Here is a 21,830-nt window from a genome sequence, read left to right as displayed (position 1 = left end):
GGGACAAGGATGCCAGAACCTTACTGGTAGGACACAGCCTTGTAGTGAGACACAGATTAATAGAAATTGGTTAATTTAAGATGTAAGAGCTATAAAAACAGGTTCCAGTGCTTCACAGTCAGCCCTCTGTTCTGGTTTTTTGGGACCCTAGTCTATATGGATGTACAGCTCCCTAGGCCTGGATGGGGGGGGGGGCTTGGACTTCCCACAGGGCAGGATTCCCTGCCCTCTCTCAAGCAGGGTGGGAGAGGGAGGAGGAGTGTAGGGGAGCAGGAGGGGATTGGGAGGAGGGAAGGAAGTGTAAATAACTGAATGGAAAAATAAAAATTAAAAAAAGATGTAAGAGCTAGCTGGGAATTTGCCTAAGCTATTGGCCAAACAGTGTTTTAATTAATATAGTTTCTGTGTGATTATTCAGGTATGGATGGCCTGAAAAACCAAAGAACAGTCTCTGTTTACACCCCACTTTCTGAGGAAACAGTGGTCACAATCTATTTTCCGCAGTGGCTTCCAGTCCTGAGCTTATCAGCAGCAATGTCCCTTCAAGCACGGTGTGGCATGTCTGAAGTTTTTGGTCTTTAGAATCTATTGATTGCATTATTGCATTCTGAATGGGATGGGGATTTGGTATTTTATTGGCTAGTCTTGCCGTGTTCCCTTAAGATTTATGCATCATTTTACCTAGACTGTAGTGCAGGGTAACAGTGAGGATGAGGTTGTATTCATAACAACACGCACTTAGGAGTGCAGTTCAAAGCCCTGAGCCAAATTATGCTACATCTGCTCCCTCCCAAACACACACCGTCACATTACAGATGGTTCAGCAACGCTTACAGCAGTGAAGAAAAGGGCCAGTGAGATGATTCTGCCCTATTTTTGAAGACCCTTAAGTATTTCTTTTGTCTTTCTCTTGTTCACGCTCTCTTCTGAGGCAGAATTGCTCTCTAGAATGAGAGACCCTTCTGTTCTGGCCCTACTGTTCTCTTTAAGAAAAGATACCTACCCTCTCTGAAAAGTGGATGTGGATCAGGCTGAGGAAAAGAGTGGGGCGGGAAGAGGGGAGGGGCTGGGAATGGGGATAGCTATGTAAAATGAGAAAAGATTGTAATAAGAACAATTTTTACATATAAAAAAGAGACCCCCGAAGGTGCTGTCTGTCGCTGTTCAGAACTCTCCTCCCATCCTCCTCCCTCACAGTTTTTTTCCCTGAATTTGCAAGGTCTTGTTCTTGAAGCACAATTAATAAAAACTCAGAGACAGAAATTGGGGTTCAACTGAAGATCAGAAAAACAAAACATCAGCCACTGACTCTTAACTCAACTTCAGTCTGAACACTGTGATCCTCAGAATGAGATTAAGTGTGAGAGTCGTCTCCTTCCATCTTATAACCCTCTCTAGTTCTGGAATTGAGGGTGTGCACCACTACTGTCTGGTTTCTGTGGCAAGCTAGTGTGTCTACTGGGATTAAAGCTGTGTGTCATAGCTGCCTGGTCTGTAAGGCTGGCCAGTGTGACTGTTTTACTTTTCTGACCTTCAGGCAAGATTTATTAAAATACAAATGAAATGTCACTAATGTTCTTATGTTCCTTGACCTTCTAGAAGAGAAGGGGGTTCAATTGTCACATGTCTCTATTTTACTGGAACTCTGGCTAGAACCAGAAAAAGAACAAGCCCCATCCTCCATACCCCATCCCCACCATCAGGTACCATCACAGCTACTGAGCAATGACCCAGGACGATCACAAACATCCCATCCTTCCCGCAGATTATCAGAGTTCTGTGCTAACCACAGCACTAGAGAAATGTTCTTACGAACATAACGCCCAAGGTAGAAAATTGGTCCATGTCTTAATACCCCCTTCCCAGGCCTGAGATCCATTCTAAATTAATTATGTTCATAAAGGCTTTTGGGGTTCTGAGTTCTCTGTTAGGCATATACCTTACTGAAGCTCCGGGGAAAATGATGTGATAGAATATCCCTTAAAGAGAAGAAAAGAAACGGCGGCACAGAGAAGTGAAGTAATACATCCCTGGTCATCCAGCTAGCAAATGTCCCACTTGAAATAAAAACCAGATTCTCTCTGGCTCGAAGGCCCATATCTTTTTCACTAAATTCTAATGACTACTCTCACTTCATTGAGCTCAGCAATTTGAATTCCTCCTTTTTATCCCTCTGGAGAAAAGAGAGAACTAGACACATATCATTTCAAGTAGAAACCCATAAATATGTAAATAAAATATAAGGTGCAATCAGCCCTCAGGTGAAGGGAATAGAAAAAGAGCCCTTGAAATCAGCAATGGAGCAGCCATCTCTGACCAGGCAAAGTGGGTTTCCACTTGGGGGATTGGAGCTTTGCTTGACCACGATGAAGGGGGCTCTCAGGCAGCGGGTCTTTGATTTACAGGAAGCGGCAATCACTCAGCTTACTGTATGGATTGGTGAACCTATAACAGGGATGTGAAGAGAGCCGCCCAGGGGGGATGGAAAAATGGGGTTTCCAGGGGAGAAGAGGCACAACTTTAGATTGCTAACATCTTGATTTGAGATGATGGGAAATGCTTGTAGAAAGCAAAACCAAGGCTGATATGTGGGTGTCGTTTGGAAGCAGATCTGGGGGACCGTGTGGCAGAGTCTTTTTGTGTGGTGTTTAGATGATTCTTTTCAGAAACCAACAGGATGGGGCTGAAGCCATTGGAACTGACACCTACAGAAGAGCTGCAGAGCTAGGCTGGGTTAATATGGTGCCTCTTGCTTTCCCCAGTGGTAAATTTCTTCAATGTCATTGCCTTCAGGGTTCTTTACAAACTCCAAATAATGAATGCAGTAGCCTTCTTCTGAATATAAGGTATTGTTAAGTAGCCCAGGCTGGCCTTTAACTTGTGACTGCCATAGCCACCAGTATGCTGGGGACTAGAGATATGTCCCACAATGCCTAACTGTCTGTACTTGGAACCTAAAAGATTTTTCCTGGGTGTGACCGCAGCGTGGGTTCTATGACAATTAAGTCAACACTGGGTAGAGAAAACAGTAAGAGTTCAGGTGCTTCACCAGGGAAGCGGTCTGTGGGGACAGTGTGGCCCGCCCTTTAGAGGCAAGGTTCAAAGTGAGCCGCCCATTGTGCAGCATCCCTGAACTCCCATTGCTACCCGGATGTTTGCTGTCTGGGATTTTCTAGAGCAGTGGTTCTCAGCCTTCCTAGGGCTGCAACCATTTAATACAGTTCCATGTGTTTAGTAACCCTCAACCATAACATTATTTTGTTGCTGCCTAATTTTGCTACTGTTATGAGTCTTAATGTAAATATCTGATATGCAGAGTATCTGATATGCAGTCCCAAAGGGGTTGCAACTCACAGGCTGAGACCCACTGTGCTGGAGGAAAGCACTCAATGTCCTCGATAAGAAAGCGGCCCAGAACACAGATGACACCATGAGCATCATGCTCTGAAATGGAAATCCTCATGAGAGGGGGAAGAACTAGAGAACATGGCTAGAGCTATGCTAGTCCTGACAACCGGCCAGGCTAGCCTTCCTCTCTGTGTGTTAATGGCTCACAATAATAATGTTCATAACAGAAGCACCAACAGCTTGTGATTCGTTCCATTACAAGAGTCTGAAGAGCATTTTGAGATTTTCAAAACACTTTGATATACATCATTGTCTTTGCCCCTAGGCCTTTATACCAGGAAGGATGATGAATGATTAAAATGAGGGAAAGAAACAAAATGACGAATTAAAAATGAATGAAGCATTTTGAGAGGAAAGCAGGAAGACAAAGAGAATTAAACTAATTTTATCAGTGCTAAGGAGGTCCCCAACCCTAACGTCCAGGTGAAGTTAGAGACGTTCTCATGGGAAAAGCTCAAATTTCTTAAGCTCTAGACTAATACATTCCCATTGACTGCTATTCATCTTCCCCTAAACAAATCATATTCTCTCCCTTAACATCTTCAGCACTTACCATCTCAGAATAAGATTCTCTCTCTCATACCTCAGTTACATATACCACAAGCCCTAGCTCTCACCTTAGACCCTCTTCTTGCTTCCCCACATATGGAAATTGCTGTGAATCTGTCTATGATATAAGTAGCTAAGCATGTGCTCTGAACTCCTGCCTATTGGTCCTTCACACACTATAGCCAAACTCTTAATGTCTCCCCCTTAAAGGGTCAGACTCAGCTTCTTGGTTTCTACTACGTCAAGGATCTTTCTGGTCATACCAAGTAGAACAAGAATATACCCCCACCTGCCCTCACTGACTTGGTCACCCTGGTATCTTTTTGGAGCTTAACTGAGCTTATAACATAACCATTGCTAAGCTTCTGCCCCTGCCTGTCCTGTCCTTTCAAAGCCAGCCTCTTCCCCCACTGCCTAGAAAAGAGATTGGCTCATAGAAGAGAATGAGTAAGTGTTTGAAAGGACAAATGCAGCCATTCATTTTTAGCTGGTCTCCATAGTTACTACCCAACCCCGTACTTGAGAGGACACTCATGAGCAGAGGAACCCACCCCCAACTCCTTCAAAGCAGTGGCAAGGAGACCTCGTTCTCAGCACTTGGCATGCTGTGTAGCCTTGATCCAGTCATGTGAGTGGCAGTCTGCCTCTCAGAGTTCAAGTCGCACACACTGTGGGTCTACTCGCAGTGGGCACACCAATGTGCCACTGATGCAATGTTTGCATTTGCAGCTGTGTGAGTCAGGACTTCTGATTGCATGGCCTTTCTCTTGTACTTTCTGATTCACTAGGTGAGGAGATTCTAGGTCTGAGCTTACATGAAACTTAATTCTTTTGGGTTTCTGTGACATAATACCATAGATTGGGTTATTTATAAATAATGGAAATTGGCTTTTTACAGTGCTAGTAAAGGCTGGATTACTGGCCATAGAGGGCGTCTTCTCACTATGCCCTCACTTGGTGAGTAAGCAAGAGAGAACTCTGGATACTCTCTTATAATAGTGCAAATCTACCCATGACATAGTTGTTCCAAAGGCTCCGTCTCCTACACCATCACATGGAGACCCAGGTTTCAACATAAGAGTCAGGGTAAACCAAAGTGCCCAGTCTCTAGCCATACTGATGTCCCTGGTCCAGGAATCCCACACTGAGGAATGCTGCTCCAAATGTGCCTAAGGACACTGCTTGCTGACCCCATCTTCCTTCACAAAGCTCGCTATTTCCACACCCAAACTTCATGTTTATACCCTACCACCCTTTTCTATTTTTCTTGAATCTTTACCCAGCCTGCAAATTCCTCTGGGCAAAAATTATACTTTCCACACTCTGTTTTGCAAAATAATGAGTACATTTCCAGAGTGATTAATAATAGAGTAGGGGAAGGGGGGAAAACTCCAAATACCGAAGGTAATAAAGGGCATCTACAAACGGATATCAGCTCGAAATTCTCCTAAAAATTAATTACGAAGCAAAGAGAACAATCTACCATCAGTGGCAATGGAAAAAAAAAGATGATTTTCTTTATGACATAGTTTAAGAATGTAGGTTATTTGAGATTTAAGTCTAACTTACTTAAACACCACCATTTCTTGAAATACAATACCACAAACAACATTTTAACTCCTAATTTTTACAACAATAGTCAGACCATTGTGCCTGTCACATGTAAAATCCATTAGGCAGCCGTGGCAACTGTTTGCAATAGGTTATAAATTTTTATTGAGATGATCATCTCGCGATTGAATTTCTAAGTGCATTATATGATCACGAGCAAATAAGTCCACAGGGGCTTTGAAAGTGCTTTGAATGCCATTTCCAAAGATCAAAGCCCTTACATTTACCTTGTGGAGAAAGAGAAGCCTTATCAACAGGTTCAAATCAATTATTTTTATGAATGACTATTGCATGGCAGAGCTGAGGTAAGGCATTGCCTGGCTTAATAACATATCCTTCTGTCCTTTGAAAGCAGTCAGCTTCATAATCAGGTTTCAATGAGGAATTTTACCAAAGATCTGTTTAGAAAAATCATTGGGAAAATGGACTCTCTGTTCATCACAGTAGTTCAATAATTTTCAAAGGAGTAAAGTCTGGGCCATAGAAATATTGGTGATCCTTGGCTTCTGCACTATCAGGAACGCTCCTGAGATGTGAAAGAGGGGCTGCTGTCAGTTCTGCTCTAACACTCAAACTGGCTCATGAACAACTAAAATTCAACCTTGTTCCAAAACCATTGATCTAGGAGGGAGCAATGCAAGCACAGAGCAAATGTACTTATATGTGACTGTGCGCACAGAAGACATAAAGTAAAAACTTGAAGCCACACAGAAACACACACACACTCACACAGAGTTCCCCTCAGTTCACCACTGTGGTCAGACACACCCATTTCCACCTGGTGCTTCCTTTCCATCTAATTCAGATGGCTTCTTCCTGCCTCCCAGGAACGCACAGGCTGCAAACCCCCTATCTCTACTTGTAAAGAAAATACTGAGCTTTCCGGGAGGTGTCTGCGAGCTGCAGTAATAGTGTCTTGTACTTTCTGCTCCACCTGATGTCTAAAATTGTGCTCCCGGGAGCATCAGATGGTGCTCTCGTTTTCATGGGTTACTGAGGAAGTAAGGGGAGCCTCTACCCTTGCTTTTCCTCCTAATCCCTGTGTTCTTTATAGCATAATACAGTGAGGGGCAACAATTTTAGTGACATGACTGTCAAATTCTAACAGGCCTGATACAACATCCTCCGCTGTGTCCCGTGTTGGTGCATCTATGAATTCTTCACTCAGAGGCAGTATTGCTTCATTTCCCCTTGGAAGCCCATGCTGGATGCGTCACTAGGCCCGGAACCACAGCAGTACAGTAGCCCTGAGCTCAGAATGTTATACCAGGGGCGCTTGCCTCTCCATCCATCACGGTGTCGCCAAAGATCCAGACTTCTGGAGTCAGAAAACCTGAGTGCAAATCCTGAGGGTACCATTGGCCATGTGGGGAGCCTGGATAAAGTCAGAAAATCCTGAGCCGCTCTCCCTTCATGTATACATGGAACAAAAGTACTGCCATGGAGTGGTACTTGAGGGTGATAAGGACAGATGGTGAGTTTTAGAAAAATGAGCACCAGTCTCTTTTAATTTCATGGGTTCCATTCAGAGATCCAAGCTCAGCCAACAGACAAAGCCAAGAGACCTCAGAGATAATTTTGTATGCAGAGAACCTTTCCAATCACATCCACCCCAGCAGGGCTTAGGCAGGAACACCAGGGAAACAGCTGGAGCCAGAAACCTACAGTTAACATAGAATCCAGAGGTTCCCAGAAGGACTGCGCCAAGTCACACTCTTTAGTCAGAAGTCATGAGCCCCCAGAGGATATGGAGTTGGGAAAATCTGAGGAAACAAGGCAGTTTCAGAATCAATTCAGAGACACTCACAGAACCAGGAAGCTATAGCAATGTAACTGGCAAGAGGATCTCCTCGGAGACAAAACTAGAACCAGGAAGCACCAGGGCAATGACCAGATCCAGGGGTCGCAGACCAAGAAAACTACGCCTACTAGACAGACAATTGGAACCAGAAGCCTGCAGGAACGTAGTTGATATAGGGACTTTGAAGGCTACAATCAGAGGCAGGATTCCTTGGAGACACAGAACCAAAATCCACTAGAGACATACAAACAGCACTAGGATTCCTCACAACAATAGAGCCAATGCCCCGTCAGAAATACTGTCAACACCATGAGCATCTCTGTGACACGACCAAAGACAGAAGGTTCTAGAATCACATCCAGAGCTGAGAGTTTCTCTCAATTCTGAGCAAGCCTTTAATGGTCTTTCCATCAAAGGCAGCACATCTACACCAGAGGAACCTGTGTCCAAGAGGCAAGAGGAGGGCCAATCAGAACAGCATAATATCTAGAGGGACGTCCTTACCTGCACACTTGGTCCTGGTGGTAAGAGGAGGCCCTGGTGGTCCTGTGCCTCCCTCGCCTGGCCGTGTGAGCAGCACCCGGATCTCATACTCCACATCAGGGTCCAGATGCCAGAGCTTGTAGTTGGGAGAGTCCACGATGTGGGTCTCGGCCCAGGTGCCCGTGGTAGTGCGGTATTCCACTTCCTTCAGAATGATGGGGCCATCCCCAATAATGGAGTTGGCATTTGGCTTAATCCACAGGTAGGTGGCCCCCACCGCCAGCAGTTCTGGGGGAGCAATGGGCGTGGGAGGCTCTGTAAAAGAAAGCAAGCAAGCCAAGGAATGTCAGTCTAAGCTTACAAAGTAGAATCCAAGCATGTAAAGAAAAGTGGCCGAACTCTCAACAAAACCATAGAGAAGGCTGTTGAAATGGCAGGTAAAGGAGCTTGTGCCAACCATGATACCTTGAGATGGACTCAAAGTACCCACATGGTAGAATGGAACATGACCCCCAAAAGTTGTCCCTGATCTCCACAAGGGCATAATCTCTCTCTCTCTCTCTCTCTCTCTCTCTCTCTCTCTCTCTCTCTCTCTCTCTCTCTCTCTCTCTCTCTCTCTCTCTCTCTCTCTCTCATTACCATTTAGAGTAACTTGTGTGAATATATGTTTAGGAATGACTGGTTGGGACTGCATAACCTGGCAGGGGGCTGATTCTCCCTCTCAGCAGCCTTTAGTTGCCTATAGTTCTTCATCTAGGGGTGGAGCCTTGTGAGATTTTTCCCGTCCATGCTGGCAAGCATCTGGTGTTGGACATTAAGTGGGTGCTGTTGAGGGAACAATGTAATTGCAGTGTCGTGGGTACAACTCTCATATATAGAAGGCACTGTCTCACACCGCATGCCCTGATCCTGTGGCCCTTCACCACCTTTCTCCTCTTTCATGATCTACTCTGAGCTTTCATTGTAGGGATCATGTTATAGACAGATGTATCATTTGGGGCTGGACACCCGAGAGTCTGTTGTCTGCACTTTACCAATTGTGGGTGTGCTGGTTAATTTTATGTCAACTTGACGCAAGCTGTTTGATGTGGGGAGTAGTCCATTATGGGCATTGCCAATCCTGGGCTAGTGTTCCTGGGTTCTATAAGAAAACAGCAGACTGGGCAAGCTACAAGAGCCAGCTAGTAATCAGTACTCCTCCAAGGCCTCTGTATCAGCTCCTGCCTCCAGGCTCCTGTCCAGTCTGAGTTCCTGTCCTGACTTCCTCCAATGGTAAGCAGTGATGTGGAATCATAAGCCAAATAAACACTTTCTTCCCCAAGTTGCGTTGGTCATGGTGTTGGTCACAGCAATCGTAACTCTGACTAAGACAGTGGGTTGTTTCCCCAGTTAGCTCCATCTACTGTAATAGGAATTTTCTTTGATAGGGTCTAAGAGCAAAACTTATCCATGGGCAGAAAGATATGTATTTAGAATACAGTTAAGCACTGCACTGATCTAAAAAAGTGCATGTAGTAGATCCTCCTCTAGAGCCCATGATATCAACCATCATGGGGTGTTGAATAGGTTTACTTTAACCAACCACAAATTTCCTCCTATTAAGGATACTTAAATCCAATTTAACAGCTGAGCATTATTCCCAAGATATCATTGACACTATTGTATCACTGGTGATGTCTTGCTGGGCTGGTCATTGTCATGGTTAGTAGGTAGTTGGGTAAAACTGATTGCTTTTCTCCCATGGCAGCTTGCACAGAACCTTTGGATGCTCTGAGACCTAGTCCTCCAGGAGGAGGCTTTCGGGCTGGTTCCACCTCAAATTACACACACTGTTAGCAGAAACCCTCTGCAGATGGTGGGGTGAACACAGATAGGAGATGGAGATACAACAAGAATCCAGCTTGGCCCTCACCCTGCCGGGTTTCTGCCAGCACAGTGTCCTTGGCATAGCAGGAATCACAGGCCAAAGGAAGGGTATAGCAAGTTCTGTGCTTATTGATCTATGTGACACCTTCCTTAGGCAATATATATTTAACCAAATAGACATAACCAAACTCATAGAGCAATTAACAACCCCCTGCATGGTCTCTATATGTTGGTCTATATGTTGGACCTCAGACTCACTATGTATCCAGGCTGGTCTCAAATGCCAGGTTCCCTTGCCTTGGCCTTCCAATTACAGGAATTATAGGAATGTCTCACCATGCTTTACCACGTGGCCATCTGTTTGTTTTGAGGTGTCTTTCAGGCTTTATTTTACTTTCTGAAAAATTTTTTATTTGAAGCAGGAAAGATACCTCAGAGGATAAGATCATTTGTTTGCTCTTGAAGAAGACCTGCGTTCAAGTCCCAGCACACACCTGGTAGCTCATAACCATGTGTAACTCCAGTTACAGTAGGGGATCTTCTAATACTCACACATACCAGGCACACAAATGATACAGAGACACATACTCGGGCTAAATATTCACGCACATAAAATAAAATAAATTTTTTAAAATGTAGATATTTTATTTAATATTCATACGTGCCTATTATTTTCACAGGACTTAACCAGGATCAACCATAGTCCCAGCACAAATACAGAGGGGCTCGTGAAGTGCCACCACTACCTAAGGAGTTATGATATCTACTGGGGAGGGGGAGTCACATTTTGTCAGGGATGTGGATTCTGAGATGCAACCCATGATCCAAAGGATTGATTTATTTTTAGTTGGGCATAAGTGTGTGGGTATTTACATGTGAGTGCAGGTACCTGCAGAATCCAGAAGAGAACATCCACCCTCTTAGGCTTGGAGTTACAGGTAGTTGTGAGCTGCCTGATGTGTGTGCTGGGAACTGAATTCCACTCACTCTTCCACAACAGTGGGAAGTACTCTTTTTAAAAAAATGTTTATTTATTTATATAATGTACATTGGGGTTTTGCCTGTATGTATGTCTGTATGGGGATATCAGATCCCCGGGAACTGGAGTTACAGACCATTGTGAACTGCCATGTGGGTGCTGGGAATCGAACCTGGGACCTCTGGAAGAGCAATCAGTGCTATTAACCGCTAAGCCATCTTAACCAACGAAATCTCTCCAGCATCCCTCACCCACATTTTGTTTGTTTTGTTTTTTAAAGAAGCATGGTGTGTTCATTATTTTTATTTGTGACAAACGCAGACGTGGGAACAACAATCACAAAAGGTAAGGAAGAGAAAGCATGTCTCTCTTACCAGCCATTTCTGCACATTCTAACGCAGTTCTCGTTCATGTCTCACATTTTCCTGTAGTCTCAATGACACACAGGCTAGTGGTAGATGGTTTTGTTTCCCTCACTTTAAGCACCCTAGTAGGTCCAGTTACATGCTACAAGGAAGAGGGAGTTACTGTCTCTTCTAGGTACTGACTATAAAATTATCATCCTAAGTGTGTTCCCACGGTTGAGTATATGGGCTGTTCTAAGCTTAGCCATGGTAAATAATTCTGCCAGAGACATCACTATGCAAATGATCTCAGGCCTCCTTGTCTGAGTCTGGTATTGTTTAATGACCAAAAGCCAGGAATGGGGTTATCTGTCCAGGAGAATGAACAAGTCCTTGAATCCTAAAGTTGAATATAAAGGTGATGGGGGTGAGAAGCCAAATGCAGATTTATTAAGGAGGTCCTAATTGGGGGTGGGGAGTCTCTGGACTGCTCAGATGAGCAAAGTGTGGGTGTCGTTAGTTTGGAACTCAGGTGGATACTTTGGGATAAAGACTTATTCTGTGTTTTTCTTTAATTAATGGCCCAGCATTAATGATTCTCCAAAAGCAAAATAATTTGCTATAAACCAGGGGTGGACAACATCCTCTCAGTGTGACTCGAAGCACACATCTTGAGGGACAACTTCAGACTGCCTCTATTACAGCTCACCATTTGGTCAGAGAAGGGAATTAAGCAGATTAGTCAAGCTAGGTGCTTTCTTTACAAAGCCATGGAGGTTATTACTCAAGACCTTGTTATCTCCAAGGTGTTTGCAAATTGATTTTGGGATAATTTGTTCCAGGTAGAGAAGTTAAGTTGGCAGGCAGATAATTTCTGGACTCGTCCTTTGTGCATTTTAAATATATGGAGCCTCTGACAGCCATTATCAACTCTCAGGAGCTCCCATCAGTCTCCAGTGAGGCCTCAAGGGTGGTATTTTGTAGCTCCATGATGACTCTGCCTAATTCCTTAATATAATTATTCACAGAGTGGCTCTGGATGGGACAAAGAGCAACCCACTCCAATGCTGTGGGAGCTGAGCGGTGGCTGCATTCAGCTCTTCCATCGACTTTCTCCCATGGTTTACTGCTCTCCTATTTCAGGCCTTAGCAGTTTTCAATTTCTGACCACCGGAAAGAAAATACAGTATTAATCTTTCCAAACATTTACTCTCTTTTCATGTATTTCTAATGGTAGCTACAAGTGCAATAACAAACATCTTCTCAAGTGTATAAATGTACCCATCTCAAATGGCTTGCAGGTTCACAAGTTCATGTGCAGTCTAGGTGTTCTCTCTCTCTCTCTGCCTCTCTCTCTCTCTCTCTCTCTCTCTCTCTCTCTCTCTCTCTCTCTCTCTCTCTCTCTCCCTAAACTAAAATCCCCAATACACCTTTCCTCCATTCAATTGTTCTATCAGGTATTTTGCTACAACAATAACATAAGTAAATAATAAAACCTCTGAAGCCCATGTATAAGTCTATGCATTGAAAATAGAGAAAATATCAGAGAATCTACTGAACCTACATGCCCTTATATTACACTTCTTCAAGACTCTAGACTACCCTTTGTTGCAGGGACAGAGGGTGGGAACATAACCATAAAAGGGATTACGATTCAGCATTTCCAGTTTCCCAGGCTCCCTACCTTTGGGGGAAAATAAGCATGCAAAGGTTTTCATAGAGTGCTGATGAGTAAATGGCTCAGTCCCATGAAAATGGTGCACCCAACACATTCATATCTAAAACATGAAGACATGAGACTGATCCACGACATAGCACACAGGCCATAGAGGAGCCTCCTACAAATGCTTGTTTCCAGGACTAGAGATGTAGCTCAGTTGTTACATGTTTATCTAGCTCAGTTCCCAACGTTATATACACTGGATATAGTGTCCCATAACTTATCCCAGGACTAGAGAGGTAGCTCAGTTGTTACATGTTTATCTAGCCCAGTTCCCAACATAATATACACTGGATATAGTGCCCCACACTTTAGCCCGGGACTAAAGTGGTAGACGCAGGAGGGTCAGAAGTGTAAGGTTCTCTTTGGAGACATAACGAGTTCTAGACTAGTTTGGGACACATGTGAACCTGTCTTTAGAAAATAAAAATGCTTTTGAATCCATCTTTCTTTGCATCAACAACGTCACTGGGGTTTTAAGATGAACAAATTGGCAGGCAGTAGTTCTCCGGGAGAGAAATCTCATCCTTTACAAACCTGTGCATCTCACTGGAAGTTGAGGCCATCTGTTCCTTGAATTCAGTGGTGAGATAGCTGAGAAAACAGCAATGACAAACTGGGACGTGGGTCATATTGCAGGGGACAGTCTGCAAAGGGGCCTATTGACCAGTAAAGATCTTCCAGGGGAAGCTTAGGGGAGAGTACTATAGGGTTCAGAAATTTACAGAGGTCCCCCAAGTCTGTATTGCTTGGACAGAAATCACCCAAGGCCATTCAGATCAACAACTAAAACCATATATTGTGAAGATTTATTTATTCACTTGGGAATACAAACATTTCTGAGATGCTGGCATGTTCTACATGTTGATTCAGTTAAATAATAGAAACAAGAACATTATTTTCTCTAGCAGTCTGGCTATCTGGAAGGGGTCATGAGGAAAACTTCTGGAGTTTGTAAATTTTCTATACCTTGAATATGGTTATAGAACTTCCCAGTTTTCCTTCTATTGCAGGTATAAAGACCATGATTGAAATAAACTCAGGGAGAATGGGATTTATTTCACCTTGAAAGCTACAGACCAGCATTGAGGGCATCAAAGCAAAACCTCAAGACAGGAGCCATGGAGGGAAGCTGCCTCCTGGCTTGTTCCCCGTGGCTCACTCAGCTTGTTCCTTTTACAGAACCCTGGACCACCTGAACATTGATTGGTACCACCTACAGTGGGCTGGGCCCTCCCACATCAATGATTAATCAAGTAAATGCCTCAGAGACATGACCAATCTTACGGAGACATTTTCTCAATTGAGATTTCCTCTTCTGAGAAGACCCCAGCTTGTGTCAAGTTGACAAAACAGTAACACAGTGACACTCATCAAAACGGACCTTAAAATACAGACGTGTTTGGTTGTAGATATGGGGTGTTGAAGTTGTATGAGAAACTAGGCTGATGAGATGATTCAGCCCGTCAAAGTTCTTGAGCACAGGCCTGGTGACTTGGATTCAATCTGTAGAATTCATGCTAAAAAGCAAAACACCATGTCTCAGTGCTGTAATCCCTGAACTCCTGTGGCAGCATGGGAGACAGACACAGGAGGACCATGTGAAAGCTCTCGGACCAGCTGACCCAGAAGATGCAGCTTAGCAACACAACAGCAAAAGAGACCCTGTCTCAACAAGGTGGAGGGGGGAACAGACACTTCTAGTTGTCCTCCGACTTCCACATGCATGAACACACGCACACACACACACACACACACACACACACACACACACACACACTTATAAATCATAAAACCAAACCAAAGCATTACTGATCTCTGGTCAGTCAATGAGAAAGACTGTTCACAGAGATACAGGTTTCTAAATTTATTTAGAATAAATCCTACAAAGTTTATAAGAAGAAAGAAGGCATTTGAGAGCACATTTTGACTCTTTCAGAGAACCTGAATTTGATAACCAGCACCCCCATCAGGTGGCTCACAGTCACCTGTAACCTCAGCTCCACAGGATCTGGCAACTCTGACTTCTGAAGACACCTGCACTCATGTGCACAAAACCACACACACACAACAATTACTAATAAAAATAAATGTTTAAAAGGAGATGAACCTTCAATCCTGTGCCATTTCTCTCTAAGAAATTATATCTTTTTTTCAGATCTTGACTCTCCAGTACAGCCCCTGGGGCTCAGTTGCTCAGATACTATTAGCTCCCGACCAGAAGCTTCCCCACATATAACACAATCAACCCCTCTCCGACTCCCAGCATCCACTATGCAAAGACCAGTGATTGACACCTGATGGCCTCTCGGCCCACAAAGTTTGGAACCAAATCAAGAGGGAGAAAAGTCAGCTGTTAGGGAGCTATAGCCTGACTTAGAAAATGGCATTGGCCCCCCTCTGGCTAGATATCAAAGCCTACTGAGGAAAAAGATGTTGTGAGCAACCCTCAAACCCTGGGCTACAGTTGCCCTCAAGATGCCAAAGCTCTCTTTCGATGTATAGATGGTGAAGTAACCCCTTAATGTAATTCAGCCTCATCCTCAGGCAGCAATCTTCAGACCAATTCTGTCTTTCTTTTCCCTGCTGTGAGCACTTGTAGCAGTTTGACTCCCAGAAATTCCTACAGAGAGCAAAAGTGCTTCAAATAGCTGAAGATGGATCGGTGTGTACATGTACTGTCTGCTTTGGACAAAAATCAAATGTTCTGAAGAACACTGGAGGTCATTCGGGTGTTCAGGGAACCTTAATACGGTTCAGGTAGGGATACTGTGGCCTCCAGCACACGCTGCCGCCTTCTTTACTCTATCGGAGCTTGCATTTCTTTTGATTTACTGGTCATGTGGTCTAGAGAGGTCTAACAACATGTAAACGTAGGCGCACAGGGAGACAAGCACAAGGATATGCTACCAGCACTCCCACACTTTCACAAATGCTCTTCAGGTCCGTTGGGCTGTTTTCTTTTTACTCTTAACTAAGTCCTGTACAGCTCTGCTTTTCAAATCTGCCGTAAAACTTCTTTGGTAGTCTGGACCATTGAGGTATCTGCAAAGGTGTTCAAAGTCCCTGTAGTAACTGAGAGATTACTGATGCTTAAGCAAGACTGATGCGTAAAATAGTGGGGCCAAGGATCAAGAGATGAAGGGGCGCTGCAGCCAGAGTTCAAGTCTTCTTGGCCCCTTGCTCATCACTTCTCATATGTGTGATCCTAAATAGTCTACCTGAGCTTTGTGGGGTTTGATTTTCTCACCTCAAGATTGGAAAATGGCTTTACGACGTAAGTTGCAGAAATATTTAAATTCTCTAGCTAGGACCACAAGGATTGCCTATGCATTCACTGAGTCTGCCTTGCCTTTCATCCTCAGCCTGGCTGGGGGCCAGGCGGTCCCTGAGTGCAGTCAAATGAACCACAACAAACAATATACTAATGGGTGCTCCTGGAATTATCTTTCGTCCCTCATCTTGAACTTCTGACAGCAAGACAAAACTCTAAGCAAAACAACCTAAGTGGGAGATTTAGTTTATATTAGAATTATGGTTGTTTCTCTCCATCATGGTAGGGAGGGCATGGGGAGCAGAGGTGCTCATATCACAATAACAACCCGGAATGCAGTGGGAAGGTGGAGGGATGGAGGGAGGGAGAGGAATAGTAGGGGGCAGAGAGAAATATTACTAGCTTTCTTCTTCTTCTGTTTTTCCATATGAGTCCCCATCCAATATGGTCAGTGTCTCTCACATTCAGAGCAGGTCCCCCTGTGTAGTGAAACCTCCCTTCCTGTGGGGAAACACCCTCACAGGTGCACCGAGACGTGTCCTTTACTAGTCTCCTGAGCATCTCTTGAACCGATCAGATTATCACAGGGTCAAAGTTGAATAAGTATTTGATGTCTTAGCTGGATGTGGCAAAGCACATTTATATATCAATACCGATAAGGCTGAGACAGGAGGATAGCGGGTTCCAGACTGGCGTGAATTACATAGTGAAAACCTGTCTACAAGTTTAAAAGGGAAGATTTATATATTTGAGAAGTTATTTAAGTGGGCAGTGAAGAATTTAATAAATCCTCTTAAAAGGAAAGGTTAGTGTAGGGGCAAAGAGATGAGGGCATCAGGAGGAATGTTGGAGAGAAGCAGGTGTGGATGTCTGTCTAAGGAGCAGAAGGGTTTGTAGAGGAACAGAGGAAAACTAAAACCCTGGGACCGAACGGTTCTCAAAACATAAATGAAGAAAACTCTCAAACAAAGTCTCGAGTTTTCAGACTGTGAAATGTGAAGAACACAGGGAGATCCAGACCAAGCCAATCAGAAGGCTCGAGTTTAGACCCACCTAGGAATATCTTTGAAATATATGACTAGAGAAAAATCCCCAATATCTAGAAAACATACAACTATCCACCAAAACAAAACAGAAAGACTTTTTTTTTAAAGAACACGCCAGCCCTCACACTATATCCTTTCAATTTAAAACCCTGGGATATGGGAAGGATGGAAATGATAAGACTAATAATAATTATAACCCAAGTGACAGCAGAGTGAGCTTAAAGACTGGACATCTGTGGACACCTGTCAGTGCACTTAGGGTGTTAAAATGCTAATTGGTTTTATGATCACAGAAATCCTACGGGTAACAGCTGTAAAGACCAACTTTTTAAAATTTTTCTAAAAAGAAGAGATATCAAGATGAATGTCAAATAATTAGTCATTCAATGAACCAAGATTGGGACTGAAGTACCTGCCTAAGAGGCTTCACTCCCAAGCACTAATGTAAGGATAACATTACCACAGAGAGAGAAGAGGAGTACTCCTCTGAAATGTGCCAAGAATTTCACAGCCAGAAAAGAGCTTCTTTTTGCACATCCAACAGAACAGAACTTGCATGTATAGGAAAAACACCACCCACTTGTGTTCCTCAGAGAAAAGGGACTTGACAGTTAGCAACAGCGCACCTTGCCATGATTGGTACCATAGTTTCTAGGATGTGGAGTTTGACTATGCCGCCAACCAGTCCCCACCGGAGAGCTAGCTGCTACAAGACCTTTCTCTTTGAGATGAGAGTCAAGAAAAGATCAACCCCACATTCCCTCCATAAGGCTCAGAGACCATCATAGAAGAGAAGCAGGGGTAAGGGAGGACCAGGGGCACACAGTGTCTACTGCACAAGGCCGAACTGTAGGGCTCATGAAGTAGCAGCAACGGAGGCTGCCAGTTAATATGTCAGCATGGGATGGGAGGGGCTTTACCAGTCCACAACCCTAACTGAGGAGCTAGGGACAGTTGAGGCTTCTGGGGACGACAGAGTCGGTTTTCTTTATGGGTGTGGTTCCTGTAGGTCAACCCCATTCCAGTGGATGGCCCAGCCCCAGGAGCACATGGGTAGCATCCACTGGAGCTGGTGGGTTAATTTCTAAAAGGGAGAAGAGAAGACAACATGAAATTGTGGGGTGGGGAGGTGAGGGTGGGCCTTGGAGGAGCTAGGACGGAGGATCAAAATACACTGCTTGATGGCTCTGGTGGTGGCACACCCTCCGGGAGCCAACAAGGTCACAGGCTGTGGCCCAGCCCCCAAGCTCCCATGTAACCTTTGTAATTATTTTTTAAAAATTACACTGTATAAAAATCTTGAAGAATTATGTTTAAACAGAAAGAAAGCTGCTTTAAGACAAACTAGACTGAAGGGAGCCCACACTGTTGGGGGAGGGGGGCTCCTTTCAGGCATGTCTAGCTAATACTAGTAACAAGCCATTCTGTGATAAAAGGTTAACTCTTCCAAAAAAAAAAAGAAAAAAAAAAGAAAAAAAAAAGCCGGGCGGTGGTGGCGCACGCCTTTAATCCCAGCACTCGGGAGGCAGAGGCAGGCGGATCTCTGTGAGTTTGAGGCCAGCCTGGTCTACAAGAGCTAGTTCCAGGACAGGCTCTAAAAAAGCTGCAGAGAAACCCTGTCTCGAAAAACCCAAAAAAAAAGAAAAAAAAAAAAAGAAAAGGTTAACCCTTTCATGAGACACCACAAATGCTTTCAGAAAAATCTCTCTCAGACTGATATCTGTAGGTTTAAAATTCTACTTTAACTAATTCAAACAAGAAAACAAAGTTCCACCCACTTAAGTCTATTAAAATACCAGATAGCCGGCAGGTCATGAGAGTATAAGCCTGCAATCCCAGCAGTACTGAGATGCCATTGGCAGGGGAATTGCTGCAAGGGTGAGGCTAAACTAGGCTGTATGGTTGAGTTCTAAGTCATATTTGGCAACAGAAGTGAGACAATGTCTCAAGAAAACAAAAAGCAAAACTAAACACCTAGATACTAACACTATACAATAGATATATACCTTTTGTATAGATACTAGATACTATACAAATGTTGATTCTCAATGTCTCCTTTATACAACACTAAGCAAGCAGGTACTTTCCCACCCCACCCCAACCCCTGTCTCTCCAGGACAGATGTTTTCTAATAAACAGGCATTGGCTAGTTCTTGTAAAGATGCAAATTTAAATAAGCCCAGTTGTCTATTATCTCACGGTTTCTCATGTAGCATGTCCTTTTCTGTGATCCATCCCCTGGCATCTGCCCAGACATCTAGGTACCAGAGATCAAGAAGCACAGGTACATCGTTTGTCTTGCTGGTTTCCCATCAACATCACAGTAGCAGTGGGAGATATGGCTACTTCTGATACCACCCAAAAGACTCCATGGTAATGAGATTTGAACTTCAAATGGTCTTAAAATTAAAAAAACAAAACAAAACAAACAAAAAAAAACCCAAACCTAAAAGGTAAATTTTCTCCCTACAGTGATCCATGCAATGAGACAAAAATGTTCTCATATGGATCCAAGGCTCTGTGTTTCATAAAATGTCGCCTGCTCACATCACACAGGTAGTAACCAGAACTGAGTCCTGCATCTTCTCAAAGTCTACGCTCTTTCCCGAGTACTGAACCGCTGCTTTCTGTGCACTATACAAATGCTCTTCCAGGTAAGCAGTGAAGAAGACCGGGTGGGTGTGTTCACAAAGGACGTTCCTTTCATCCAGCACCATGCTGGGGGCATACAATTCTCTCGGGCAGCTGGTATCATCATTCCTACTTTCTAAGTGAAACAAACAAACCAGGCAACAAAACCTACAGCTTAAGCAGATTAGCTGATCCTGATTACCAGAGGAGCCGGGAAAAAGTCCAAGGAAAACCACAGACAAGTTTATCAGTACCCTCACTGTGTGAAGAGGGAAAGCAATCCTGATCAAGGTACAGAAGGTGGTGAGGAAGAGAAGGCAGATCCGGAACTAGCCCATGCCATGTTAACAGGAGCCAACAGTTATGGAGCTGTGGATGCAGAAGGTATGCAGGAAGTCTCCATGTCTCACCTCGTGGAAACCGAGGGCCCCAATATGTGCCTGACAGGCAGCTTGAAGAGGTTCAGGGATAAGAAGCATATTTTCTATTGACCATATAAACGGTAAAGTTTTAAAATGATTTATTTGAATTAATTGCGTGTGTGTGTGCGTGCACATGAACCAGGTGCACGGGCATGTGTCTATGTGTGTGCCCATGTGCATATGAGTGCAGGTGCCCATGGAGTTCAGAAGCAATGGATCCCCCTGGAGCAGATGGTTGTAAGCTACCTGATGTGAGTACCGAGAACTGAAACTGGGTCCTGTGCAAGGGCAGTGCACGCTCTTAACCTCTGAGCCATCTCTCTAGCCTCTTATAGTCTTTATACTGAGACAGCACACACTGGCCTCTAGGAGGATAATTCTCTCCAGCCCACTAGGTTCATTATAGTACCTTCACCATCTTAACTTTACACACTGTTGATACAGAAATAGCAGAAGACATCTCGGCTTGTGCTCCTGTCTCTGCTAGATTCCCCTTCCCCTTCTCCAGCTAACTCACTTTCTCTTGTCCTTGAAAACTGAGCTCTTCTGTGCAGTGCCCTCCTGGAGACTCCCATCCTTCTACTTTGTTCTCTCTGCTTTCTGGTCTCTTAGCTCAGGATACAAGAGGCAGAGCCAGAGACAAGGCTTCTGCAGAGGCAAGAGACTAGAGATGAATTCTCAGGAGGCAGGAGAGGGGAAGCAATGGCTCTAAACGAGGATGTGATTTCAATTGCAAGACTAGATTCAGCCTAATCTCATAGGAGCTCTGGACATGAACTATACCAGTGGCAGGCAAAGGCACCAGAAGTGCATGGCATTAATTAGTCAGTCTCCCTGGAGGCAAAGGCATCACTACCTCTCCCTGCTCCCCAGCAGCGCAGCTCCCACTGCTAACGGCACTTATCCTGAGACAGGGAATATTACTCTCCTAGGACTTCTGAAACAATATGCCCCAATGTAGACAGCTGAAAGCAATAGTTGTTTATTGTCCTGCAGTTCTAAAATTGAGACATCTGACGTCGAACTGTCAGTAGGACCACTTTCTCTTGCGAGGCTCTAGGAAGGCTCATTGCTTACCTCGCTGAGCCTCTTGAGTTACGTCAAAAGTCCTCAGGCTTCTGTGGTTTGTGCATGCACTTCATCACCCTCTACCCTGTCTTTGTACATGTTCTTATGTGGCTGGAATTTGTACCCAAATTTCCTTCTTCATATGGAAACTTAGTTCATACTAGATTAATGTCTATATAATGTTCATAGTTAGGGGTTTCTATTGCTGTGATAAAACACCATGATCAAGAGAAACATGGGGGAGAAAGGCTTTGTTTCATTTGTACAGCCCACTTCTGACCGCTAAGCATCCCACCTAAAGGCAGCAAGCATTATGTCTCCAATTAGTGTCACCAGTTTGGGGACATATGATCTACATATGGGTCTTGGAGTGGGGCATTTTATAAACCAAACTATAAGGTTGAGTTTTAATATCTCTTATTTTGGTTGCTTGAGTTGGAATCTGAATTGAATCACTTTGAATCCCAGTTCTGCTGTTTTTAGTCATATACAGTAGTCACTGGAGGCCCCCAGCCAGACTGCTTAGTGGTTAGCACCTCCACGCTTTAGAAACGTCCTCTCTCCAGCACCTGGGCTAGCTCTCTGCTAATGCTGCTGTCACAGGGCTGTAAGGGAACCTGGCAAGGCA

At 44.2% G+C, this 21,830-nt stretch overlaps 1 protein-coding gene across 1 annotated transcript in view; it reads right to left on the bottom strand.

Moving 5' to 3' along the window:
- Ptprt (protein tyrosine phosphatase receptor type T) overlaps window positions 1–21,830 on the bottom strand; it is a 784,117-nt gene that overhangs the window by 577,671 nt on the left and 184,616 nt on the right. Inside the window, exon 7 of the mRNA XM_042055120.1 lies at window positions 7,874–8,167. Coding sequence (XP_041911054.1) covers window positions 7,874–8,167 — 294 coding nt within the window. The remainder of the gene's footprint in view (window positions 1–7,873; window positions 8,168–21,830) is intronic.

The sequence above is a fragment of the Arvicola amphibius genome, chromosome 5, assembly GCF_903992535.2.
Source record: "Arvicola amphibius chromosome 5, mArvAmp1.2, whole genome shotgun sequence".
Classification (NCBI taxonomy): Eukaryota; Metazoa; Chordata; class Mammalia; order Rodentia; family Cricetidae; genus Arvicola; species Arvicola amphibius.
The sequence above is the reverse complement of the archived record's forward strand: the minus strand, read 5'-3'. Positions and strand labels throughout refer to the sequence as shown.